The 26,970-nt window shown below is 45.0% G+C and overlaps 1 protein-coding gene across 1 annotated transcript in view; it reads left to right on the forward strand.

Moving 5' to 3' along the window:
• Positions 1-6,246: 6,246 nt before the first annotated feature.
• BICC1 (BicC family RNA binding protein 1) overlaps positions 6,247-26,970 on the forward strand; it is a 379,808-nt gene continuing 359,084 nt past the window's right edge. The window contains exon 1 of the mRNA XM_056120915.1: positions 6,247-6,482. Coding sequence (XP_055976890.1) covers positions 6,293-6,482 — 190 coding nt within the window. The 5' untranslated portion in view covers positions 6,247-6,292. The remainder of the gene's footprint in view (positions 6,483-26,970) is intronic.

Consider the following 26,970-nt stretch of genomic DNA (forward strand, 5'->3'; position numbering starts at 1 on the left):
ATGACCTGGCACCTGAGTTGTGTAGGAGGAAGAGAGTGGCTTGGAACGCCTTCAAGAGCTTTGAAGAAATAGTTAAGAGGACCAAGAACCTCCAGCTCCGAGCACATCTCTTCGGTTCCACTGTTCTTCCTGCATTAACATATGCCTCAGAGACCTGGGCCCTATGAAAACAGGATGAGAACGCTATTTGGTTCTCCCAAAGAGGAATTGAAAGAGTGATGCTTGGAGTATCACGCTTCACTCAAGTGAGAGAAGGAATCCGGAGTTCCGACCTCCGTTGACGGTCAAGAATCAGAGATGCTGTCTCGTTTGCCAAGGCATCGAAAATCAGATGGGCTGGACACATAAGAGATTTAGAGATTTAGAGACGATGGCTGGACTAGAAACGTTACTGACTGGATTCCATGGGACGTTAAAAGATCGTGTGGCCGCCCACTATGAGATGGTCAGACTTCTTCAAGACCCTGAATGATTGGTTTGAGGCTCTTTGTGTTTCTGGAGCGAGCAGACGCCATTGGGCTACACTAGCACATGACAGGGACAAGTGGAGACGTTACTGGCACCTGCTCGAGCAAATCAATGAGTAGTGGGATGTCACGTGATCAAGTGAGTATTTGGAAACTGAGGACAATGGGATTCTTTACCTGCAGGGATGTTATAATGACTAAATGATCATTGACAGGAATTGCTGTTCTTTTCTTTTTCTTGTCCAATTCATTTCTGCTCACATATCTGTTCTCAGCTTCAGAATACAGCTTTAGCTTCTCTTTCTTGTGCAGTAACTTTGCTAGCCATGCCCACTGCACCAAGTCATGCAATTACAGGATTTCTTGTCTTTGAGTGTTTTATTTGTAATGCTTTACAGAATTGTATTATATTTTTCTGAGTCCTTATATACATTGGTACAATTCTACATTTTTCTGAGTGATTATGTCCATAAGTTATATCCATTGCTCTATATTTCTCAGTCAGTTCTAGGAGACACCAGGAATGGAAACTGATTTCTCATCACTACTCTTTGGGTCTAATACAGTATCGATCTAGCAATTCCCATTCCTCCCCCACCAAAATGTATTGACACAAAAAGATGATAAATGGTGAAGTAATTCCCTGTTGGGAGCTTCCTTAATAGCCTGATAGGCACATAAACAAATCCTTTGTACAGTAATTAGTAAGTTCAGAGGCAGAACACATGGTGGTGAATCAAGAAGTAAAGTTAGAACCTGTTCCTGTCCCTTAGCACGAACTCTGAGCACAGGTTTGCTCTGTTCAACAAAGCAGGGGTTTGTGGAGATTGTGCGTCAGATATAGGGAGCTGGGCTGGAGTCCTGATCTATCATTTGCTGCTGTATGACCTTAGTCAAGTCCTTTGACCTCCTCAGTCCCAGTTTTCTCACCTGTAAATTATACCTGGTGAATCAGTTGCTGACTACAACTGAACTAAGAATGGACCGACCTCAGACATATTACATGATGATGCACTGCCGTATCAGCGATACTTGGCTGGCTGCATTGTGGCCCAGAGAAACTGCCATCATCTCTTCCTTCACAGCTTCAATCTCTACCTTTCCATCCCAAGTCAAAAAAGGTGTTTTCTTCAGGGGGTGGGGTGGTGGTGGGCGGGGAGAGTCATAAATTGCAAGACAGTAGGCCAAAGAGGTAGCACTGGGATTGAAATCTTGCTTTGCAGCTGCAGACCACAGTTGAATTCTTGGAACCACGTGGTATCCAAGCACAGAGCTGGGGGATATCCTGGGAACTGTGGTGTGGCCCAACCCCCCCCCCAACCGAAATAAAACAAACAAACAAACAAAAAGCAAGAGGGTATGAATTCAAGTGAGCTGCGATAGTGTTCCAATGGTCATTCCTTAGTGCCAGGGATTGTTTTCTTCACTACTGAGTCTAGTGTTAAGTTTGAGAGAGGCTGGGGATGGGCTGGCCAGTTTGGGTAGGATCAGAAGTTCATCATCTGTGAGAAACTTAACGTTAGAACGGAGCAGACACCAATAAGACAGCCCCACCCAGATACCAGCTGGATTCAGCCAACTACCACTGCTACCTCAGAGTCCCGCCCACCCCCTCTTTGAAATCAACTAAATCCATGCTATGAGGATCAAGTATAAATCGACTTCTCACTTCATTCAAGAAAATTATCTTGGAGAAGCCAGGGTTCTCTCTTTTTTTTCCCCATTTTTTATAATTTTATTTATTGAATCACCGTGAGAGCAGTTACAAAGCTTTTGGGTCTAAGTCTCAGTCATACAATGAAACATCCGTACCTTCACCAGTGCCCATTCTCCACCACCAAAAATCCCAGTATACCCCCATCCCACACCCTCCCCCTGCCTGTGGGGTAGATGATTTCTACATTACTCTCTCTCTACTTTGATCACATTCACTATTTCGACACCAGACCCACCATTATTTAAGATTTTACCCCAACACTCAGATCTGCTGAAAAGGCAACAATAGACAATTTGTGTTCTATTTCTGGTTATGAATAACATATGATGTCGTGTGGCTGCAGTAGGGCCATGTGGTTTTGAAGTTCTGAAATTTTAACACTTAAATCTGGAGGGATTTCTGCCAAAAACCACTGGGTTTCGAGATCTGCTCCTGAGTCTCTGGGATCATGGCCGTTGAGCAGCTTGATGAGGAGCCAAAGAGACCATTCGTGGGCGATGACTTGGGGTCTCATTGGGGTGGGGAAGACAGGCCCGGCTCCACCTCTCCCCCATCCTGTGAGACCCAACAAGTTTCGTCACTGCGGGCCCAAGCCTGACTGTCCAATGGCCTCTGGAGGATGACAGTCACCAAGTCACCAAGAGGGAGCAGGCAGAGGGACAGCACCCATTCACCCCTGGGGTGGCCCGGTGACAGTAACCTACTGCGGGATCCGGACACATTTCTGACAAAAGCCGCTGGGTTTCGAGATTTGTTTCTGAGTCTCTGGGATCAAGGCCGTTGAGCAGCTTGATGAGGAGCCAGAGAGGCCGTTTGTGGGCGATGACTTGGGGTCTCGTTAGGGTGGGGAGGACAAGCCCGGCTCCACCTCCCCCCCTCATCCTGTGAGACCCAACAAATTTCGTCACTGCGGGCCCAAGCCTGACTGTCCAATGGCCTCTGGAGGATGACAGCCACCAAGTCGCCAAGAGGGAGCAGGCGGAGGGACAGCACCCATTCACCCCTGGGGTGGCCCGGTGACAGTAACCTACTGCGGGGTCCGGACACATTTCTGACAAAAGTCGCTGGGTTTCGAGATTTGTTTCTGAGTCTCTGGGATCATGGCCATTAAGCAGCTTGATCAGGAGCCAGAGAAGCCATTCGTGGGCGATGACTTGGGGTCTTGTTGGGGTGGGGAGGACAAGCCTGGCTCCACCCTCATCCCGTGAGGCCCTATGTGTCTCGTCACTGGGGGCCCAAATGTGACTATCCAGCGGCCTCAGATGGATGGCGGCCACTGGGCCGCCAGGGGGAACAGGCCAAGGCACGAAACCTATTCCCACCTGGGTTGGCCCAGCACCGGTAGCCTACTCCAGAGACCAGACGCATTTCTACCTAAAGCCACTGGGTTCTGAGATTTGTTTCTGAGTCTCTGGGATCATGTCCATTAAGCAGTTCAATCAGGAACCAAAGAGGCCTTGTCTCCAATTATATAGCTGAGCCGGAGGTGGTTTGTGGGTGTGTTTCCCACATACCTAACTTTTGGCCATTTACTTTCTTGGTAAACTTTGCCCCAAGTTTTTGGGGTCTGGCCAAAGGCACAGCAGCAATTTTGGGGTATCTGGAAGTCTGAAGGTGCCATGAGGCTGCTGATGCACTCGCCTCACAGGTACAGATTGACCTGCTGGTGGCACCATCCCCCCCCCCCCCCCCCCCCCCCCCCCGGGTTCTCTCTTGACTTAAAAAAATGTCTTTGCAGGGACTGTATACTCCTGCAAATTGTCTTTGTAGTAGGGCGCGTGCCTGGCACGAGGTCAATCCGGTTACATCTCCAGTGTCCTCTACTTCCCCTGAACACAGAAGTTATTTCTGAGTGCAGAGTTAGGAGTAATCCCTGAGCAGCGACAATGGGTGTGGCCCCAAAACAACAACAACAAACAACAACAAAAGAAAACCGTCTTTGTAAACTGAGAGGGTACAGAGCTTGCCTTGCAGGCTGCTAATCCCTTTCAATCACCATACCTCCTATGGTTCTCTCCAGGAAAGGTCTCTGAGCACAGAGCCTAAGGTAAGCCCTCTGCTTCACTTTCCCCATTTCCCCCCCTCCACTCGCACTAAAAGGAGTTAAGTCTCTTGTCCAGCTCTTGTGCCGCTCAGTCACCTTGCTGGGATGAACTGGTGCTGGGAATGACCTAGGTTTGAACCTTCAATCAGCGAATGAATTGCCTGCATGCAGTGATCATCTTTTCTGCTAAATATAAAAATTATTTCACCCACCAACCTTTTTTTACCCCCTCCGACCTTCTCCTATTTCACATTGTGAAACCTGGGTGTGCACGTAAACAGAAGAGTAATTGGGTGTGCATCTCCTGGAAAAGTGATGTGCTTGAATGGGTCATATGTTGAGTCGGGAGCCCGAGGAAAGTAGGAATTTGAGGCTGTAAATGCAGAGACATGGTAGTACGGTCACGACGGGTGTGTGCGTGCGTGCGTGCGTGCGTGTGTGTGTGTGTGTGTGTGCAGATGAGAAACTGTGTGTACCTCGAGGGCATTCAGGAGGGTGTGTGCTGAAATTTGCAGCTGTAAATGTAGAGATGTGGTAGTTCGGTCGTGACGGGTGTATGTGTATGTGTGTGCATGTGCAGATGAGGAATTGCAGGCACCTCAGGTGTGTGTGCGTGCGTGTGTGTGTGTGCGTGTGCAGATGAGAGACTGTGGGTACCTCAAGTGTGTTCAGGAGGGTGTGTGCTGAAATTTGTGGCTGTAAATGCAGAGACGTGGTAGTACAGTCACGACGTGTGTGTGTATGTGTGCGTGTGTGTAGATGAGAAATTGCAGGCACCTCGAGTGTGTTCAGGAGGGTGTGTGCTGGAATGTGCGGCCGTAAGCGCAGAGACGTGGTGGTACGGTCGCCATGTGTGTGTGCGTATGTGTGCGTGCGTGTGTAGATGAGGGACTGCGGGTACCTCGAGTGCATTCAGGAGGGTGTGTGCTGGTGTTTCCGGCTGTAAAGGTAGACATGGTGGTACGGTCGCGACGTGTATTTGTGTGTGCGTGTTTCTCTGCAGATGAGGAATTGCGGACACCTCGAGTGTGTGTGTGTGTGTGTGTGTGTGTGTGTAGATGAGGAACTGCGGGTACTTCGAGTGCGTTCAGGAGGGTGTGTGCTGGAGTTTGCGGCTGTAAACGCAGAGACGTGGTGGTAGGGTCGTGACGTGTGCGCGCGCGTAGGCAGATGAGCAATTGCGGGTACCTCTAGTGTGTGTGCGTGTGTGCGTGCGCGCGCGCGTGTGTGTGCAGATGAGGAACTGCGGGCACCTCGAGTGTGTTCAGGAGGGTATGTGCTGGTGTTTCTGGCTGTAAAGGCAGAGACATGGTGGTACGGTCGCGATGTGTGTTTATGTGTGTGTTTCTCTGCAGATGAGGAACTGCGGGTACCTTGAGTGTGTGTGCGTGCGCGTGTGTGTGCAGATGAGGGACTGAGGGTACCTCGAGTGTTTGTGCGTGCTTGTGTGTGTGTGTGTGTGTGTGTGTGCAGATGAGGGACTGCGGGTACCTCGAGTGCGTTCAGGAGGGTGTGTGCTGGAGTTTGCGGCTGTAAACGCAGAGACGTGGTGGTAGGGTCGCGACGTGTGTGCGCGCGCGTATGTGTGCGTGCGTGGGCAGATAAGGAATTGCGGGTACCTCTAGTGTGTGTGCGTGCGTGTGTGTGCGCGCGCGCGCGCAGATGAGGGACCGCGGGTACCTCGGGTGCGTTCAGGAGGGTGTGTGCTGGAAGTTGGCGGGCGTCGGAAGAACCGCGGAAGTCCGCGAGTGGGGCGAGACTGACGGCGTCCCGCGCGGGGAGAGCAGCGGGGAGGCCGGGGGGAGCGCGCCGGGGGCCGCGGGCCAATGGGCGGGCAGGCGGGCGTCGCGCTCTTTCCGCGCGGCGCTCGGGCGGGGGCGCGCAGCCTCGGACCGGGGCCGGGGCCGGGCGGCGTGGGCGGTGCCGGGCCGGGATGCGCCGGGGCGGCGGGGCGGGCGGCCGCCGGGGGCCGAGCTAGCGGCGCGCGCGGGGAGCCAGTCGCGCGCGGCCGGCGGGGGAGGCGGAGCGGCGGCCGCAGCGGAGCCCGAGCGCCGCGCGCCCACCATGGCCGCGCAGGGCGACCCCGGGCACCTGGCGGCCCCCTCGGACCCGGGCTCCAACAGCGAACGTAGCGCCGACTCGCCCGTGCCCGGCTCCGAGGACGAGCCGGCGGCCGGCGCGCCCCCGCACAACCCCGCGTGGAGTGAGGAACGCTTTCGTGTGGACAGGAAGAAACTCGAGGCCATGCTGCAAGGTAGGCGCCACCCGCGCTCTCGGGGACGCGCCCCCGGCGCCCCCGGCCCCGGCGCCCCCAGCCGCCGCGGCGCGCTCGGGCGCCCCGTCCCGTGCCCCGGGCCCGCGGGACCGGCAGCCCGCGCGCGCCTCGCGGGCCTCTCGGTGGGCCCCGGCTCGCGGGACCCAGACGCGGGGCGCCCCTCGCTGACCTAGGGGCGCCCCCCAGCCCACGGCTCCGCTGGACCGGCGCGCCCACGTTGGCATGCCAGCTTCAGCCCGGGCTGGAGGCGGGCTGCGCTCCGTGTGTCTCCGCCCGCCCCCGGGGGTTGTAGCTGTGGCTGTTTCTGGGTCTGTTTCCCTCCCTGTCAGTGTCCGCTTCCTCCAGCTGAGGGGCCTCGGCTCGCTCTCGGGAAATGCTCCGCAGATGTCAAGGCTTAAGCAGGAGTTCCCCCCCACCCCCTCCCCCCCGCCTTGCACCCTGGCCTTCGCGGGCCAGGATGGTGCGGGGGGTGCAACCGAACTGTGGGGAGGTTTTAGGGCGCCGCCGCTGTAGAGCAGGACACTGTGTGTGCCTCTTTTGACAGGCTTAGAAAACATATCGCAGTCACACTCAGTTCATAAAAAATTTCTAGGAGCAACGTGGCTTTCTGATTTCCCTCTTTCCCAGTTTGGGATTTTTTCTTTTTGACTCCCTAATTTAGGTGGTACTTTCCCGGACACGACATCTTTAACTTTATTGAACCAGGAACAAATTCTGGTTTCTAAAGAGAGGATTGGAGTTCCCAGAGCGAATGCTGAACATCCAAGGTCATTTTGACCTTCCTTAAAACAGTGTTCATTGCTAGTCTACCTCTAGCCACTAATGTGGCTCATTTCCCTCATCTAGAGAAATAGAGCGGGAGAATACTGCAGAGTTCTTGGCATTAGTTTTACTGAGGCTCCCGATGAAGATTCATTCAGTCACTAGTGTCCTTATAGTAAGTGAGCAGAGAGGCTTTCCGACTTTCTTTTGTGCATAACTTATCTTGACTTTATCCATCACAGTATCGGAATATGGGAGCAGTTTAGATGTCGGTGGAAACGCAGTGGCTTTTTAGAACAATTAAAGCAGGTTATTTTAAGAGAGAACAACTTGTTTCCAAAACAATAAAGTGGTGGAAACAAATGGAAAGAGTGTTTGGCAGGCAGCTTTAAATTTGGGGGGATGAGCTACATATTCATCTCCCTTGTTCCTTATTTTTATTAATAAATATCCCCACGGCTTACCGTGCCACTCGGTCGCTCTCGTCTGTTTCTATTGCCATGGCTTTTAAAAACTTATGTAACTTTCTTTGTGTTAGTGATAAACTGTTCAAATAAAGTCACTGCTGTGTGGCTCTGCGGAGCAAAACTGCGTGTGCTTTAGTGACACAGTGTAGTTATTTGTTCCATGCAGTTTATTTTTTGCCTACTTTCTGTAAATAAGTAATTAAATACAATTGGGAAAATTTTGTTGTGCGATTGCTTAGGTTGAACTGGTACAGTGTGTATCCAAACTTTTATATAAGTTTCCATTAAAATATATTTTTTAAAAATTTTGGGCCACACCGAGCAGTGCTCAGGGGTTACTCCTGTCTTGGCACTCAGGAATTCCTCTGGGGACCATAAGGGATGCTGATGATGGAACCGTGGTCGGCTGTATGCAAGACAAGTGCCCTAAATGCTGTATTGTCTCTCCGACTCCACAAGTCCACATTTTTTAAAACCTATCTTTGGAATGGATGTGAAATAGGAGTTCTTCTATTTTTGGCAGGAGCTTAGGGCTTAGGGTTCAGCAGTGCTTAGGGCTTACTCCTGTCTGTGCTCAGGGGTCAGTCCTGAAACGCTCCTGGATATATGTGCTGGGGACTGAACTCAGGTCATTTGTGTGCAGGGCAAACATCCTAGCCCCTGTACTGTTGCTCTGACCCTTAGGAGTCTTCTAATACCCTGTACCTTCTTTTTTTGTTGTTTTTGTTTTAGGGTCACACCTGACTCTGCTCAGGAGTTACTCTTGACTTTGTGCCCAGAGATCATTCTTGGAGGGGTTCTAGAAACCCTACGGGATGCTGGGATTGAACTCTAGTAGGAGACAGGCAAGGCAAACGCCTCACACGTTGGACTGTCACTCTGGCCCTTATGGTGCCTTCTGAACTGGCTAATCTCTGCGGACGCAGTGACAGTGATGCTAACTTCTAGGAAGCCCCAGTGCATAACTCAAACTGGAGAAGCGGATTTTCTCCCTTTCTTTTCTATTTTTTTAGAAGTGAATTTATTTTTGAATCACTTCATTTTCATTTAAATAAAGTGAAGTATCAATGCGGCATTTAAGAAGTGAATTACAGCCCTTTACAAATCACATAGTCTGACATGAGATGCTTTAAGTCTATCTTACAGTGAGAGTTTCTTTTACAGAAAATCTTGACATTGTTAACATTTCTATAGTGAAAATTTTATATACTTACCCCAGTCATCGTACCCCAGTCATTCAGTGTAATGATTTCAGTGATTGAACACATTTTTTGATTTATCTGTCAAAATCACCAGGAAGTGAATTGTGACTTCTGTGAAAGTGGAATTCAATGCAAAATGGAGTCCATTTTGCCTTGCATGCATCTCCCAAGGCTCGATTTGATAGAAACACCAAATTGGAAGGAATAAGACTTATTTTCTGAATTAAACTTAATCTTGTGCCTGTTTGCTTTGTACCAGGTTACTAGTCTATTCATTTGGGTTAATTATGTAGCCACTGGAATTGCTCACTCCTGGGTTCAAATCCCTGTGGGATATTGGAACAGCTTTCTGCCTCAATTTGCCCATCTGTTAAATGGGACAAATATTAGTACCTTTCTCTGATTTTTGTGAGAATTCCCTAAAAAGCTCTCAATTCCCACAGTGGTGAAGAATAGCTTAGTAGCTATGATTTTTTAATTGTTATTAACATGGACAACAGCATGGATGAAGATCTCAGGTGCCTATAATATTATCTGATATGCTTAATTGGGAGAATGAAAAAAATCTCACAGTTTTGTAAATTTAGACGTTAGAGAACAAAGTAAAAAGTCTGGAAAGCCAACAAACATTCTAATAATGTTAGATATTCTTAGGTGATAACTTTTACTTGAAAAGTATCCAGTAAGTAAGCTTTATATTTGCCTGGTTGGATTCCCGAGTACTGTGGATTTGGATTTGCCATTTCCCTTTTATCGCTGCTTTAAGGTATTCACAGGTTTCCAGCTTAAGTTAGGATAAGTAAAGAGTATCTGCCTTTAAGTCTACATAGTGCAAATGGGTGATTATAATACTTGGAATTTATTTCCAGAGACATTGTCCTGGGGGCAAGTTAATCTTTAATAGGTTGTATTTTTATTAGCAGAGAAATTCTTTTACGCGATGGACCAAAAATTCGGTGAGGTTAAAATATGGGCAGCAAGGTAGTAGTCAAAGAAATCTAAACCTTTCCTGGATAATCATTTATGTCGAAAGGAATTGATATGTATGTAAATCAGACTTAAAAATGTGGGAAAAATCACGAATTTTTCTTACTTTCTTTTTGGCCACATAGCTAACTATTTTGGAGCAATCCTGTAGTAGTAGTAGCATTTTAAAATGTTAAATATCTTTAAACATTTGTTACCTAAAAGAAGGTTGTTGATTTTATCTACCAACAGTTTTGTAAATGGAAACTGATTTTCAAGTTTAGAGAAAGTTGTTGGGGTGGCCAGTCTCAAATATAGTGGACAGCATTGCTTAATAATAAAGGATGATTTTAAATTTATTTAATTCTAGTCTTCAGTGTTTGTTTCATGCTTCATGTGCGATAATGATGTTGAGTCATTTCTCTTCAATGTGAGTTATGGTGTTTAAGAGGGAGTAGAGTGATCTTGGCTCAGAGCAAGGTTTGGGAGGAAAGAAATCAATGGAACTGGGAGAGAACTCAGTGGGTTGTATTCATGCTTTGCATTTGGAGCCCTTGGTTCAATTCCTGGCATTGCGTAGACCTCAAGCTTTGCTGGATATGGCCAAAAAAATGATAAGGAAACAACCAAATCCCGCCCCTCCAAATTAAAAATCAAAAGAGACTCACAAATAAATGGAACAGAAGAGTGAGAGTCACATTCATGATGTTTGCCGTAGTCTAGAGAGGCAGTTATTGAACTGACTTATTTAGCAAAGTGAGTAGGGTGTTTGCCTTACTCGGTCGACTCTATCTACCCAAGTTCGACTCCTCCGCCCCTCTCGAAGAGCCCGGCAAGCTACCAAGAGTATCTCGCCTGCACGGCAAAGCCTGGCAAGGTCCCTGTGGCGTGGTGTATTCATATGCCAAACACAGTAACAACAAGTCTCACAATGGAGATGTTGCTGGGCCCGCTGGAGCAAATCCAGTGCTACAGTGAGCCCGGCAAGCTACCAAGAGTATCTCGCCTGCACGGCAAAGCCTGGCAAGGTCCCTGTGGCGTGGTGTATTCATATGCCAAACACAGTAACAACAAGTGTCACAATGGAGATGTTGCTGGGCCCTCTGGAGCAAATCCAGTGCTACAGTGCTACAGTGTTTCTCTATAGAAGGTAGGGAGTGTCACAAAGGGGAAATGATCCATTTCCATGCACTGAGGTTGACATCTGGTGGGCTTTTACTATATTGCTCTTAAGGACTATAGCTTCATGTTGCATTTTTGCCATAATAGGCAGAGTGGGAATCATTTACGGATGCTCGCTTGAGTAGCAGAACTAGCCACTAAAAATGTCATTTACACTTACTGATTAAAAGTAATTGCAGCAGCTATTATGCTGTAATAAGACTTTATTTGTCCTATAATTTGTTGAAGAGATAAAAAGTTTTTAGATATTTCTGGTAGGACCAGGGAGAAATATGAAGTAAAAACTGTGTAAAAAATAGGAAGTTACCAGAAGTGAAGATAACTGGGTATGAAACTTACACTGCTGTAGATTTCCAGTCAGTGTTTGCTTAAGTCTTTTGAGACCAGAGCAAGTCCAGTTGCTTTATGCAGCTTAGTTTAAGAGCTCAGAACCCTGAGGCAGATCTGGGTTTGAATCTTGTCGTTACTTTTTAATTGTTGGTGTGGGAAAACTCATCATATGTAACCCTCATTTTAAAAAGATGCTTTTAATAATAGTGTCTGCATCCTGAGGTCGTTGTGATAGGTAAGAGAAAAAGATGCACATAAAACATCAAAGTGCTGGCCACAGAGGAAGTGTTAAATAAGCTAATAATAGGAGTAATCAATGTAAACCATCATTTATAAAACATGCAGCCATATATTGAAAATACAATAAAATAAAACTTAGCATATGAATTAAATGGGTTTATGATTAATATGCGTGCGCATGTGTCTGGACATGATTACTGGCCTTCGCAGCGTTTTAGTCTGCTGAATATAGCAAAGAAAAACCATGTTGGCCAGAGGTGCGAGTTTCAGATTTTACTCAGAATGACAAAGCTTTGCTTTATGTTGGCCAGAGGTGCGAGTTTCAGATTTTACTCAGAATGACAAAGCTTTGCTTTATTTATTTATTTATTTTTTGGTCAGGCTCAGTGATAGCACAGTGGTAGGGCGTTAGCCTTACAAGCGGCCAACATGGCCGACCTGAGTTCGATTCCTCCGCCCCGCTCGGAGAGCCCGGCAAGCTACCGAGAGTATTCGATATGCCAGACACAGTAACAACAAAGTCTCCAATGGAGACGTTACTGGGCCCGCTCGAGCAAATCGACGATCAACGGGAGGGCCTTTACTTTACTTTTACTTAGCGATGCACAGGGGCCATTCCTGGTTTGCACTCAAGAATTACTCCTGGCGATGCTCGGGAGACCGTATGGGATCCTGCGAATCTAACCTGAGTTGGCCTCATGCAAGGCAAACGCCCTACCCGCTAGCCTCTGAGAGGGCTTTTTATCTTACTTGATCACTTGACCACTTGATCACTTGACATCCCGTTACTCATCAATTTGCTCAAGTGGGAGCCAGCAACGTCTCCATTCATCCCTGTCACGTGCTAGTGTAGCCCAATGGCGTCTGCTCGTTCTAGGAACACGAACAGCCTCAAACCGATCGTTCAGGGTTTTGATAAAGAAGTCTGACCATCTCATAGGTGGCGGCCACACGATCTTTTGACGTCCCATGGAATCCAGTCAGTAACAGCTCTAGTCCAGTGGTCCATCTCCAAATCGCATTACGTGTCCAGCCCATCTGATTTTCGACACCTTAGCAAATGAGACAGCGTCCCTGATTCTTGACTGTGGATGGAGGTCAGAACTCCGGATTCCTTCTCTCATTTGAGTGAAACGTGATACTCCAAGCATAGCTCTTTTGATCCCTCTTTGGGAGACCCAAATAACGTTCTCATCCTGTTTTCGTAGGGCCCAGGTCTATGAGGCGTATGTTAATGCAGGAAGAACAGTGGAATCGAAGAGATGTGCTCGGAGCTGGAGGTTCTTGGTCCTCTTAGCTATTTCTTTGACGCTCTTGAAGGTGTTCCAAGCTGCTCTTTTCCTCCTGTGCAACTCAGGTGCCAGGTCATTGGTCATGTTGACTTCTCGACCTAGGTACACAGGATTGTTGCATTCAGAGATGTTTGTCCCATAGAGAGCAAATGGAACATCAGGAACGAGACTGTTTCTCATAAACATTGTCTTTGTGAGATTCAGCTGTAGTATGATCTTTCCACACTCATGGTTGAAGTCAGCCAGCTTTCGTGCCACTTGGCTAATGTTTGGTGTTATTAGAACGATGTCATCAGCCAAGCAGAGGTGGTATAGTTGCCGACCGTCTATCTTCACTCCCATTCCTTCCTATTCCAGTCATCGCATTATCTTACTTAGTTGTAACCAATTTTACTTGCCCTGAGAAGTTTTCATTTGCTGAGCCAAGCATTTCTTCCTGCATTTTCACTGATGACTAGCACAAAAATCACTTTCCCTTCTAGGTACGTGTCATTGGTGTCTTTAAAGAGGTGTCTTTGCAGGAATTTCTGTGCTTGAGTTCTGTTTACTCACCTGTATGGGGACACTAGTAATCCCACTGTCTGTGGGTGTTATAAGCATGAATCAGACTTCTCAAGCCCATGTTTAATTATTGTGAACACAGTAGCACTGAGCCCTGTGATGGATAAAGATTCTAAAACACTAAAAAAGAAAGAACTTCCCAAGTTTTTTTAAAATGATATATATGAATTATTTTTTATTTTAAAGTATTCCTCTAGTTAGAAAGTATGTTAGGACAGATGCAATTGAATCAGAGAGTAGAAATGAATGTTAAGGTAGCTTTAAATGGAATGAAAAAATTCATTTGAGGGGGACTGGCCACATATCACAGCAGATCAGCCATTCCCTTTGCATGCGGCAGACCTAGGTCCAGTTCCTGGCATTGCCTCTGATCCTCTGCACACCACCAGGAGTGATTCCTGAGCATAGAGCCAGGAGTAAGCGCTGAGCATCACTAGGAGTGGCCCCACCAAACCAAACAACAACAAAGAAATCCATCAAAGGGTATGCATATTGACAGTAAAGAGAGAGCTGCCTTCAGACCAGCTTGGTCTTGAGTCCTTAACTTTACGTTTCTGAGGGTCCTGGGTTGTAGGCCTATGGTCCTGTGCTCAAGAACAAGGAGGAAGCTCTAACTTTCTCCCAAATCTTGTAGCTTTCTCGGTATATCTTCTCTCTATGAAGACCTGTAGGGTAATGATCTAGTTGGTATCGGTAAATTAAAACAGAAAGGTTGGTTCTATCAGTGATTTTTGTAGGGGAAGACTGTATTTGACTAATAAAAAGAAAACAGACTGACTTGATAAGACAAGCATTTGTTTTACTTATTGAACAGTCTAGGGCCAACAGGACCTGTTGACAGTTGCTGCTCAAAAGCATCAAGATGCCAGTGACTTCCCTTTGGGTTCTGCCATCCTCAGCATCTGACAGTGTTGTAGTATGGCTAAGTTTTGTCTTGTGGTACTTCTGTGGTCTGTAGAAGATAAAGGAAAAACAAGGTTTACTTTTCAAGATTTTTGCCTTTTGTGGGGAGGAGGGCACACCTGGAAGTACTCGGTACACTCCTAGCTCTGTGCTTGCAGATCCCCCCTGGCAGTGCCCAGGGGCCAGTGTGTGGTGTCAGGGATGGAACCCAGTTGGTCACATGCAAAGCAAGCACCTTACACCTTGTACTAATTCTCTGGCCCAGAAGATTTTCACCTTTTAAAGAGTGATAAGAATTCTCTTTCCTGGATCTTTGGTTTATATCTCTTGACCCAGGCTTTGCTATGTGAGATTCTGGGATGTCACTCTTCCCCATCTTCTTTAGTAGAAGTGGACGAGGAAGAGTTGGGCTCAGAATGGATACTGAGTGATCCAATGCCAAGTTTTCCCACTTTGGGCAAAGCAGACAGCTTGTAACCCAAGATTTCAAGGTATGACTGAAGCAGCAACTTAACAGTAGCAGAGAGATCTTGGCATGCATTGATAATTCCTAGATTGGAATATTTAGTAATAATAAATACAGTAGTACTTTCTAGACCTAATGTAGGCCAGGGATAAAACCTAAATTCCCAATGAGGATTTAAAGTTGTCCTCACCTTGTTATGTCTTCTACCTGGCATATTTAAGTGCTATAATCGTTCCTTTTACTCTCCACTCTTATCTCCATTCCAGGTGGTTTTTTATTTGCTTTTGGGCCACGCCCGGTGCTCCTCATGCATACTCTTGGCTCTTCATTCAGGGATCATTCCTAGTAGGACTCTGGGGATCACCTGGGATGCTGGGGATCCAGACTTCATTGACTGGATGCAAGGCAAGCACCTTATCTGTAGTATCTCTCCAGCCCAGTTTTTTTCCCTATTGAAAATGAAGAAGTGGGGCTGGAGCAATAGTCCAGCAGGTGGGGCATTTGCCTTGCACGTGGCTGACCCGGGTTCGATCCCCGGCATCCCATAGGGTCTCCCAAGCACTCCCAGGAGTAATTCCTGAGTGCAGAGCCAGGATTAACCCCTGAGCATCGCTGGGTGTGATCAAAAAGAAAAAAAATGAAGTAGCATGATACAAATGCCTGTTTTAGTTATTCTAAGGTATCTTTTCTCTCCCTCCTCTTTTTTTCCCTTTTCAAATTACTTCAGAATAAATGGGTTCAATGTACTGAATACTTTTGCCTTTTTAACTTTTCTTGGATTGGTAATTGTAGTACCACTTGTCCAGCAAATCTGGATATTATTCAGAAGGCAAAGTCATTTAGGAGGCAGTTTGATAGTAGAAAGGTCATTGATCTTGTGGCATCATTTGCCATTTGGAATTGTCAAGAATGATAAATTAATAAAATATATCAATTGACTCATCCCTGGCTTAGTATAATATTGTTATTAAAATGCATGGAGCTATAATAGTAAAATACATATTCCTTTTTACCAGATGCTTAATAAATGTCCAGAGACAAAACATGAGATTAATGTCAATTTGAAATGACTTTTTGCAGGGTGTGTGGATGATTTTGGCAAGAAACACTACTTACATTGCAAAAGCCACCACATTTGATTTTTAATCCTGTGGTATTAGCATTTATGGCAGTATGAAAAATGCACAAACCATTAATAGGAACATTTTGTGGAAGTTACTCATTTATAAGTCTGTTTCCTACCCACTAATTTCCTCATTATGATAGGTGATGACATAATTTATATTTCTAACAAGCACTAAATCCCATTGTCATTTGTGATGTTGGCATATATTTTAGAAAATACTTCCTTCTAGCTATGAAGTTGTTGATTATGGTGAGATAAACTGTATATGATTTTGTAATTTGAGTTGATCCAGAACTTAACTGCATTTCTGTATAAGACGTGACTTATAGGTGTTGCAAACCAGCAATTTTTTTCTAATTATGAAAGCAATTGGAAGGCTTCAACTACAGAAGTAAAAGCTATAAGAAGAACTGTAAGTGGGGCTGGAGGGATAGTACAGTAGGTAGGGCATTTGCCTTGCATGCGACCAACCCGGGTTAGATTCCCAGCATCTTACATGGTTCCCTGAGCACAGCCAGGAGTAAATACTGAGTGCAGAGCCAGCAGTAACCGCTGTGCATTGCCAGGTGTGACCCCCCCCCCCAAAAAAAAGCAAAAAAAAAAAACCCTGTAAGAACTAAAGAAGTTTGAACTACAGATTTAAAAAGAATAGTCAAAGATAAAAGTCATCACTGAGTACAGAATCCAGCAATAACCACTAATAATATTTTGTGAACCCTTCTCCTGGTCACTAAAACATAGGTTTACAGTTTATTTTTGGAACCTCTCCTGCATTCTTACCACATGTCAGGTGGGTGTTAAATGTTACATTTGGTCCTTGACCCTGTCTAACTTGTGTCCCTTAAATCCTAAGGTGGAGGAAAATTTTCATTCTTTCCAAAGTAAAAGTAAACTATTTTTTTTAATCATGGCTGTTTTCCATTTCATTAAAGATTCTTAAAAAATGTGGTTCAATTTAAACTAGAACTAAATTTTGATTGTTTTTTTTCTGCTGTCTTTTGTTTGTTTTGGGGCCACACCAGCAGTGCTCAAGGTCTACTTCTGGCTTTGTGCTCAGGGACCACTCCTGGCAGGTGCAGAGGGTCCTGTGAGGTGCTGGCGATTGAAATTGCTCTGGCCCCTATCTGAGTGTTGTTGGGGTCTCACCTAGTAGTGCTCCTCCGAGGATGCTCAGGGTGTGGTGTCTTGGTATTGTTCTCTGCAGTCCTGGTGCCAGCGGGAGTCTGGGAAACTTATGGTGCGGAGAATTGAACCCAGGATTCCTGAATGCAAAGCATGCACACCCGCCCTTTGAACTATTATCTTCGGCCCCAAACAACTTGGTTTTATTTTATTTTTCCCCTTTCACCTCCTTTATAACTCTCAAAACATCAAAGAGGCAGCAGGAATTTGAGTTTTGCTGGCTCTGCCTTAAAACATGGCTTTTTGTTTCACAGGCAAAGAACAGTTTTAAAATTGACTTGGTACCTTTTCTTTGACATTTATGCTGTTAAAACATCACAGTTTAAAACTTTGCTTTTGGTTTTGTTTTGATTTTGATTTTTATTTTGGGCCACACCTGGTGGTACCCAGGACTTATTCCTGGCTCTGTGTTCAGGGATCACTCCTGGTGGTGCTCAGAGGACCAGAGGCAATTGCAGGAGTTGGACCTAGGTCGGCACCATGCAAGGGACTCCTGGAGGGCTCACGAAAAAATAAAGCCACATGCAAGGCAAATGCCCTATGTGCTATATTATTTTTCTGGCCTCCCAGTTTTTAACTTTTTAAATGACTAAGCAGTAGGAAGAGCTTAAGGTTTCTGCTGTTAATTGCTTGAGTTTGAAGTTCTTGCTCCATCATTTGTTAATCTTGTGATCTGTGACATGTCTTCTGTGTGCTTTAGTCTTTTCACCTTAAAGGAGGGGTGTGTGAAAGGATCTGCTAGATGTGAGGACTAGAAATTCTGCCTACAAGACACCCTGTGATAGGTATAAAGCAAATACTTAAAAAATGGCAAATGATGAATATTAATATTGTTGTCCCAAACAATTTTGTCTAGAACTTTCTGTATCCTTCATTGTCATCATAGGAGGAATTCTTACTAGTGATATTTTAAGGCAAAGCGTGTGGGTGAATGAAACCTATTCATGCTATATGCAAGCATCTTTTTTTTGGAAAAGGATTGTAGGTTATGCAGAAGAGGCAACAAAATAGAAAATTATCTGTTACTTCTATCTGTGATCACATATCCTAGGTGGTTTCAGTAAGAAGTTACTGAGTTACCAGACCAGAGTTGATCTCTTCTGCCAATTCTCTTGCATATTTAACTAAAAAATCTGAATAATGTCTATCTTACCCTGTTAGAATGTCTGTGTCTTAATATTCCTTCTATTTAGGTCATTAAAATAAATAGATGCAAACACAAGAAAATGGAAAAATATAAAATATTCCATGCTCATGATCAAAAGCTTAACATTGTTAAAAAGACCACTGTACTTAAAACATTTTATCAATGCAGTCATCAAAATTCCAATGGCATTCTTCCAGGTCATAAAACAAAAACTACTAAAATTTTATGGAATCATAAAACCAACCAACTAGCTAAAGAAATTCTGAAAGGAAAAAAAATATGGGAAGCACTGCATTCCCAGACTTCAGACTATTCTTTAAAGCCATAGTAAGCAAAACTGTGTGGTAGTGGAATGAAAATAGATTAGAAATAGAATTGAGATTCCAGAAGCAAAACCTCAAATAAATGGACTGTTAATTTATGACAGCAACTCTATGTACAGGAAGTGGAAAAGAGAAAGATTATAAAAAATGATGTTGAGGAAAACTGGATAGCCTCAGCTAAGAAAATGAAATTGGTCTCTAACTCAGATTACGCACAAAAGTAAATTCAAAATGGATTAAAGACTTTTACATTAGGATAGCATAGAAGTTCATAAACTCTTTCAAGAAAAACATAAGAAGAACTCTTGAAGATAATAATTTTTTTAGGTGTCTCCTGGTTTGACTCCATTGGCAAAGAAAACAAAAGCAAAAACAAGCAAATGAGACTATGTTAAACTAAAAAGTTTCTGCGCCTCAAAAAAATCTGTGGATAAAATGAAGACAGATTACTGAGACAAGGTGTCACCATGCATTTGACAAGGGGTTAATACCCAAGATAAATAGATCAGTCATAAAACTCAGCAACAGACAAACAGCCCCATCAAAAAATGGAAGAGCAGAACAGATACTTCCTCAAAGAAGACATACAATGACCAGTTGGCTTCTGGAAAACTTTCCATTATTTCTAATTATCATGGAAAGGCAAATAAAATGACAGTGAGATACCACCTCACCTGATTTTCTACTCAAAAGGTCAGAACCAGTTAGTGTTGGTGGGAATGTGGTGGAAAAGAAATCCTCATTCACTGTTGATTGGACTGTTGTCTGTTTCAGTCTCTGTGGAAAATAGTATGGAGACTTCTCAAAAAAGTAAAAATGGAACTGTCATGTAACCCGTGATTCTGCTCCTTGGCATCTATTCCAAGGACACAAAACACCAATTTGAAAAGGTCTATGCATACCTGTGTTCTTTGCAGTGCTATTTATAGTAACAGAGGTCTGGAAGCAATACAGACGTCCAGAAACAGATGAGTGGATTAAGAAACATAGATGTACACAATGGAGTACTACTCAGCTATAAAAATTATAAAATCTTAACTTTTGCTCAATTTTGATTAAATCTAGGGTGTCATATCAGGCAGAATTAGTCAGATGGAGAGGTACAAATGCAGCATGCTCTTATATGACATATGAAAAGACAGCAAAGAAATGGACACTGTCCATGGAAAACATACCCTTGGACTGATAATGCAATCGAAGTTACCAGTGAGTGTGGGAAGAAGGGCTGAGAGTGAGAGGGAAGAGGTGAACATTTAGGAGAGGGTTGGAGGGTTTTTGACACTTGTCGTTGGGGGTAACTTTGTATGTCACTGTCACTGTCCTCCCGTTGTTCATCGATTGCTCGAGTGGGCCCAGTAACATCCCCATTGTGACAATTGTTACTGTGCTTGGCATATCAAATACATCATGGGTAGCTTGCCAGGCTTTGCCGTGGGGCGAGATCCTGCTTGCTGGGCTCTCCGAGATGGGCGGAGGAATCAAACTTGGGTCGGCCATGTTGGCTGCGTGCAAGGCAAACGCCCTACCTGCTGTGCTATTGCTCCAGCCCATAACTTTGTATACCAAACACAAACATTATTGTAGCCATGTTACCTCAAAAATAATAAAATATTAAAAAAGTTGCATAAAATAACATGGAGATATTATGCAAAATGGCAAACTTCTAGGACCTTCTTAGAAATTGTGATTTTTTTTAGGCTTAAGTGTGGTAATGGAAATCTGATTTAGTATAAAATCGTGAAAATCAAATGTAGACTAAGATGATTCAGATACTTTTCTTTCTTTCATTTGCTTTAGTTTTGAAGTCGGTACTTTTTTCCATATTGTTAAATCGTCTTGAAGAATTTTATCTTAGAGAATATAATTTGTAGCTTGCACAGTGTTGTTGTAGTTGCTTGTTGTAAGGGACTTGAGGGGAAGAGCATTTCCCGGGGAAATGAAAGTTGTCTATTGCACAGTAAGCTCAAATACGCTTACTCTTTCCATAGATTACCGTTAAGTTAGATGAAATAGACACCAATAAATATCTTATGAAGTGAGATAAAAGTAAATTTTTGTTGTCGAAAGTAAAAAAGTAGTGAAGCGGATTTTTAAAAAACACCTTTTTTTTGGGGGGGGGGGCGGGCTGGGAAGAGTGCCACACCTGGCTTTGCTCAGTATTTACTCCTGGCTCTGCACTCAGGAATCACATTTGGTGGGGATCCAGGGACCGTATGGGGTGCTGGGGATCCAACCAGGAGTAGTAGCGCGCAAGGCAAGTGCCCTACCTCCCGAACTAGTCTCCAGCCCTGGTGACATGGTTTGCAGGCGTTCCCCCAGGTGGCGCTCCAGAATTCCACTGGGAGCCCCACTACTGGATGCAGTGCTGCTCGAATCTTGCAGTGCCAGGATTGCCCAGGTCACCCTAGTGGCGCTGGGGCCCTCGAGGACTGCACTCGGTGGTGCTTGGGGGACCATGTGGTGCCCTGGATTGAACAACGGTTGGCTGCATCATGAGGCAAGAGCCTTAACTGTACTATGCCCCTGGCACTCAAGATGACAGTGATTCGAACTGTTTTGTTTTGTTTCACTTCTGTCTTGCTGCTTAGGGCCCCTGTGCTCACAGGACTTGGACCTGGGACTCCCGAATGCAAAGTGGGTGCTCAGCCCGTTGAACTGTCTTTCTGGCGGGAGATGGTAATTTTGAAAACAGCACTTACTGTGTGTGAGAGATTCCGGTGTTTTCTGCCTATTCTCAACTTCTCAGAAAACCTGTCACATGAACACATGCCATTGGCCGCAGTATGTGTTCTATAAGCAAAACTGTAAACTCTTGAAACGCGGAGACCTTTTCTTTGTTTCTTTTGGTCATAAGTGCCGCAGGGAGACTCTAGTTTTCTTAGATTGTTGTAGCATCTAAACCAGAAGTGCTCATATTTATTTGGCTTACCGCCAACTTTTCAGAAACCAAGAACAAGAAAACAGTGGCCCCCTGAAACTGAAGCACTGGAGGCTGCTTCCTGCTGCCTCTCTGAAATCTGGCCAGTGTCCCCATTCCTGCATGCCCCCGGCCCAGCCCCCCGGCCCATGTGGTTTTCCCCACTTTAGGGAAGACTGGTTTAAACTTTCTCACAGTGTGCAGATTTCAAATCTGAATCTAGGGTGCATCTCAGAATAGATTTCAGTATTTCCCAGTTTTCTTTGTGAATGTAGAGGCAGTGTGGGTGTGGGCAGGGAGGAAGGTTAGAGTCCTCAGTGAGAATGCAGCTGTTCCAAACTACTGTCTCTGGAAACTCTGCTTTGGATACGTTTTCTGTTTACTCCTTTGCAAAATGGGAATGATAATTATTTTTCCTAGGACTATGGTAAGGAATAAATATAGGATGATATTGGGACTGGAGAGATAATACATTGGGTAGGTAGGGTGCTTGTCTCGCATGACACTAATGTGGGTTCCATTCTGGCCACCACATGACTAGACTTTTTGCAAAAATTAAAAACTATAAAAAAAAATTAGGGGCCAGAGAGATAGTACAATGGATGGAGGCTTTTGCTTTGCACACAGCCAACCCAAGTTCAATTCCTGGCATCTGAGATGGCCCCCTGAGCACTGTCAGGAACGATTTCTAAACTCAGAGCCAGGGTAACATTTGAGTATCATTGAGTGTGGACCAAAAACTGGAGGGAAAAAAAAGATTGTATGATCTTGTTTATAAGGTTGGCTCATAGTTGGCCTGTGTGTTCCTGGCCTATATGTTTCAAATTCATCTCCAGTTTCTAGTCCAGTGCTGTGAAAATAGCATCACTATGTTTATAGTATAAATGACCCAGGATGGATCTGGACTGAGAACTTTGGCTCCTTTTGGGTGGTGGACCTGGCGTTGATTTCATGGAATCGAACTTTAAGGCTGGGGAATGTGTTTGGCCTTAAGAAACACCAGCAGTTCTGCCTTACATCATTAGTGAGGCAGAGGAATTCTTCTTACACAAGATGATCTTTTTTTTACCATCAGTCCAGGGGCACTGTGGAATATTGCAATATTAAGTGAGTACATTAGTGTGAAGTTTTGGATAAGGATATACAAAATTTAACTGAGTGAGGTTAATGTTGTGTAATTTGTATCTTTTTTTCAGTTTTGGGCCACATCTGGCGATGCTCAGGGGTCACTCCTGGCTCCGCACTCAGGAATTACTCATGATAGTGCTTAGGGGACTGTTGAACCTGGATTGACTGTGAGCAAGACAAATGCCCACCCACCTGTACTATTATTTTTGGGCCCAAGTAATTCATATCATGTGTCTGATAATGGATTTGTTTTCCACCTTGAAAGTTATCAGTAGCACTGCACTGTCCTCCTGTTGTTCATCAATTTGCTCGAGCAGGCACCAGTAATGTCTCCATTGTGAGACTTGTTGTTACTGTTTTTGGCATATTGAATACGCCATGGGGAGCTTGCCAGGCTCTGCTGTGTGGGTGGGATACTCTCAGTAGCTTGCCGGGCTCTCCAAGAGGGATGGAGGAATCAAACCCAGGTTGGCTGTGTGCAAGGTAAATGCCTTACACTCTGTGTTATCGCTCCAGCCCGTAGTTATCAGTATATCAATATATTCAACTTAGTTGACTAGTATGTTTCAATGTTGTTGAAAATACAAGTTTTTTTTTGTGGGGTGGGGAGCCACATCTGGCTATGCTCAGGACTTCTTCCTGTCTCTTCTCTCAGGGAACATTCCTGACAGGCTTGAAAGACCATGTGGAATATTGGGGATTGAACCCGGGTCGGCCACATGCAAGGCAAATGCCCTACCTGCTGCACTATCACTCAAGCCCCCTAGATTTGCTTTTTTTTGTTTTACAGTAGCAATACATTTCCAGATGCTTGTTTAAATATAAAGCTAAAGTATCTCCTGCCCCGGCGCCTGACAGTCCTCGCCACCGGGGCCCCTTGGAGGGGAGCGGGTTGAGCTTTCCTCCCCACCCCGACCAGGGCTCCGGCAGCCAAAGACCTCCAGGACCAGCCACCACCATGCTGAGACCACTCTCCGCACACATGAAGGTACTGGCAGAGGGACAAAGTCTTGCGGGTTCTGGGGCCGAGATCTCCAAGCCTACTCGGATTTGGGTCGAGCATCCTCCACCCAGATCCTCCAAATTCCAGTAGGCGGGGGTCACACCCACCAACTGGCCCCCTGGCGCCGTGTAATCCCATCAACGGCCAAGACTCAGAGACTATAAAAACCAGCTCCCTGAACTGCGCGGCCACATTTGTGGCCACGCGACATCCTATTATGACATTTTATTATATCATTCCTACTTTGGACAAACTGGCAGGTTACCGAATGTAGCCTGCCCACACGGCAGAGTCTGGCAAACTCCCCGTGGCGTACCCAATATGCCAAATACCAGAAACAATGATGGGCCTCATTCTCCTAAAGAGCCTTGAATATAATCTCAGGGCTAGGATGAAGGAGACGTTACTGGGGCCTGCTCGAGGCAATCGACAATTAACAGGATGATTTGTGATTGTGATTTGTGATCTCAGATAAGAGATTTTTCATTCCTAAAATCACTGATATTTTGTGTTCCCTTGTTCATTCACCAGGATACTCCCCAGACTCTTTTGGGCTATGGAACTTAAGTCATTCTTATCAAATTGGGTGACTGGGAGTCTGGTGTCTCTGTTGCGTGACCAAGTTTTGCACTGATGCTGTCACCAGGGACAATTCATTTAAAATCTCGGAGTTTTGGCTTATATCTCCTCCCCAAAATACTTTCCAGCTCTGGTTTTTCACATCTTTTTTATAGCATTCCATCCATTAGTAACCTAGCATATGGTGTTGGAGACTGACAGCTCTATGGATGTGAAGTAGGAATTTGTCTCGATCTGTACCAAGCATCCGCATGTTCCCAGCCAATGGGAGATTTGAGGAGTGAGTAACTTGGAGTATCTTGGCTTTCAGGACACTCACAGCAGAGCTTACTATGAGCTTTTGCTTTGATGTCTGCTCTGACCTTCAGGTTTTTAGTGCCCTATGTTTTGTGAGCCAAATGTTGACTAAAGTTTCCTGGAGTAGCTGAGCAAGAGTATCATTGTAAATCCTAGCTAAGACTCATTGATAATTTGCAATTTAGGATGAGCACAGGAGAACATATGCTCATGTCCTCGAAAAGCCTCTTTTCATCATGTTTCCCCTCCTCTGCCAATGTGTTCATTTTCAGTCTTCATATACTGGGATTTATAGGGGAATCTAAACCCTAGCTGCTGCTTCCTTCCTTCCTTCCTTCCTTCCTTCCTTCCTTCCTTCCTTCCTCCCTCCCTCCCTCCCTCCCTCCCTCCCTCCCTTCCTTCCTTCCTCCCTTCCTTTGCTTTTTGGTCATACTCAGAGATGCTCAGGGATTACTCCTGGTTCTGCACTCAGGAATCACTCCTGGCAATGCTTGGGGAACCGTATGGGGTGCTGGGGATTGAACCCAGGTCGGCCGCTTACGAGGCAAACACCCTACCCACTGTACTATTGCTTTGGCCCTAAACCCTAGCTACTTAATCTGTGGGTAAGGAAACTGATCATGGGGTTTGCAAAAATTTGTTTTAAACTAAATTTATTATTTACTATCAGCAGATGATTTGTATACCTATTTTATATACGAGGGGTCATACTAAACTTTCTTGGGCAAAATAGGGTAGAAAAGGTCTAAAAGGCCCTGATTAAAACTACTAGAGAGAAATAGTGAAATTTAACAATGTTTATTTGAATAAAATTCTCAGAAAGAATCACTGTCACTGTCTTCCCGTTGTTCATCGATTTGCTCGAGTGGGCCCAGTAATGTCTCCATTGGAGACTTTGTTGTTACTGTGTTTGGCAGATGGAATACATCACCGGTAGATTGCCAGGCTCTGCCGTGCGGGCGAGATACTCTCGGTAGCTTGCTGGGCTCTCAGAGAGGGGCAGAGGAATTGAACTCGGGTTGGCCATGTTGGCTGCATGCAAGGCAAACGCCCTACCGCTGTGCTATTGCTGCAGCCCAAAATTCTCAGATAGTCATATGTATATTCAGATTTTAAGTATTTTCTTTTCTTCTTCTCCTTTTTTTTTTCTTTTTGGGTTGCACTCGGTGATGCACAAAGGTTACTCCTGGCTCAGGCACTCAGAAATTACTTCTGGCAGTGCTTGGGGGACCATATGGGATGCTGGGAATTGAACCCGGGTCGGCTGTGTGCAAGGCAAATGCCCTACCCACTGTGCTTTTGCTCCAGCCCCCAAATTTCAGTATTTCAATATTGTTTTAGTTGCTCATTAATTACTGAAAACACACTATTCTTTTTGCACAAAAGGCCACTATAATTATCTATACTTTGAGCTGGTCTCTATCATTTTGAACTTTTTGCTATGAAGTAGTACTATTTAAAGTCAAGATTGAGCAAGACTTTATTGTTTTAATTGCTTGGTTATAGTTATTAAAATATATGCATAGTTTAGTTTTTACTGGAGAATCATATGAATGAATTGTTCATTTTAATGTGAGAAAATTTTAAAAATTAGTTTTATATAGGAAACAAAATTTAAGGTTGGATAGAACAACACAGAGCTTTTGCTTTTTCCAGGGCTCTGTAATATACTGAGAGTATCCCGCCCGCACAGCAGAGTCTGGTAAGCTCCCCGTGACATATTCAATATGCCAAACACAGTAACAACAAATCTCACAATGGAGACGTTACTGGGCCCGCTCGAGCAAATCAATGAACAATGGGAAGACAGTGACAGTGATTCTTTCATTTCGCTTTAACAGAGAATTGCTTTCAAAAACATATTTACTCTCAGTAAATGAACATCTGAGATGCATTGCCTATGGACAATTTGCTTGAGCAAGTGAAAACTACTAGATTTGAGCAACAGACCATTATACGAATGGTTTTAAACATGATGGAAGTTTCGCATACATGATTAGCGCTCAAGTTTGCGAAAATTATCTTTCATTGTGGGAATTTGTTATGTGCATTAAAAAAATCTTGAGGCCATGGATATAATTGCACTAGTGAAAGTGACCTTTCGCTGTTAGGAAGAAGATAGTCTGTGGGTCGGGCAGAAACCTACGTGTACTTATTAACAGAAAAGTCTAGGAGATGCTATAGGGTTAGGTTCTCTTACTTAATATGTATGATAGCCTGGGGTTACAGCCTCCCTCCACTTATCATCGGTCACGGTCACGGTCCTCCCGTTTTTCATGGATTTGCTCGAGCGGGCCCAGTAACATCTCCATTGTGAGACTCGTTGTTACTGTGTTTGGCATATCGAATACGTCCCGGGTAGCTTGCCAGGCTCTGCCATGCGGGCGAGATACT

This window comes from Sorex fumeus, unplaced genomic scaffold, assembly GCF_029834395.1.
Source record: "Sorex fumeus unplaced genomic scaffold, SorFum_2.1 ptg000043l, whole genome shotgun sequence".
NCBI lineage: Eukaryota > Metazoa > Chordata > Mammalia > Eulipotyphla > Soricidae > Sorex > Sorex fumeus.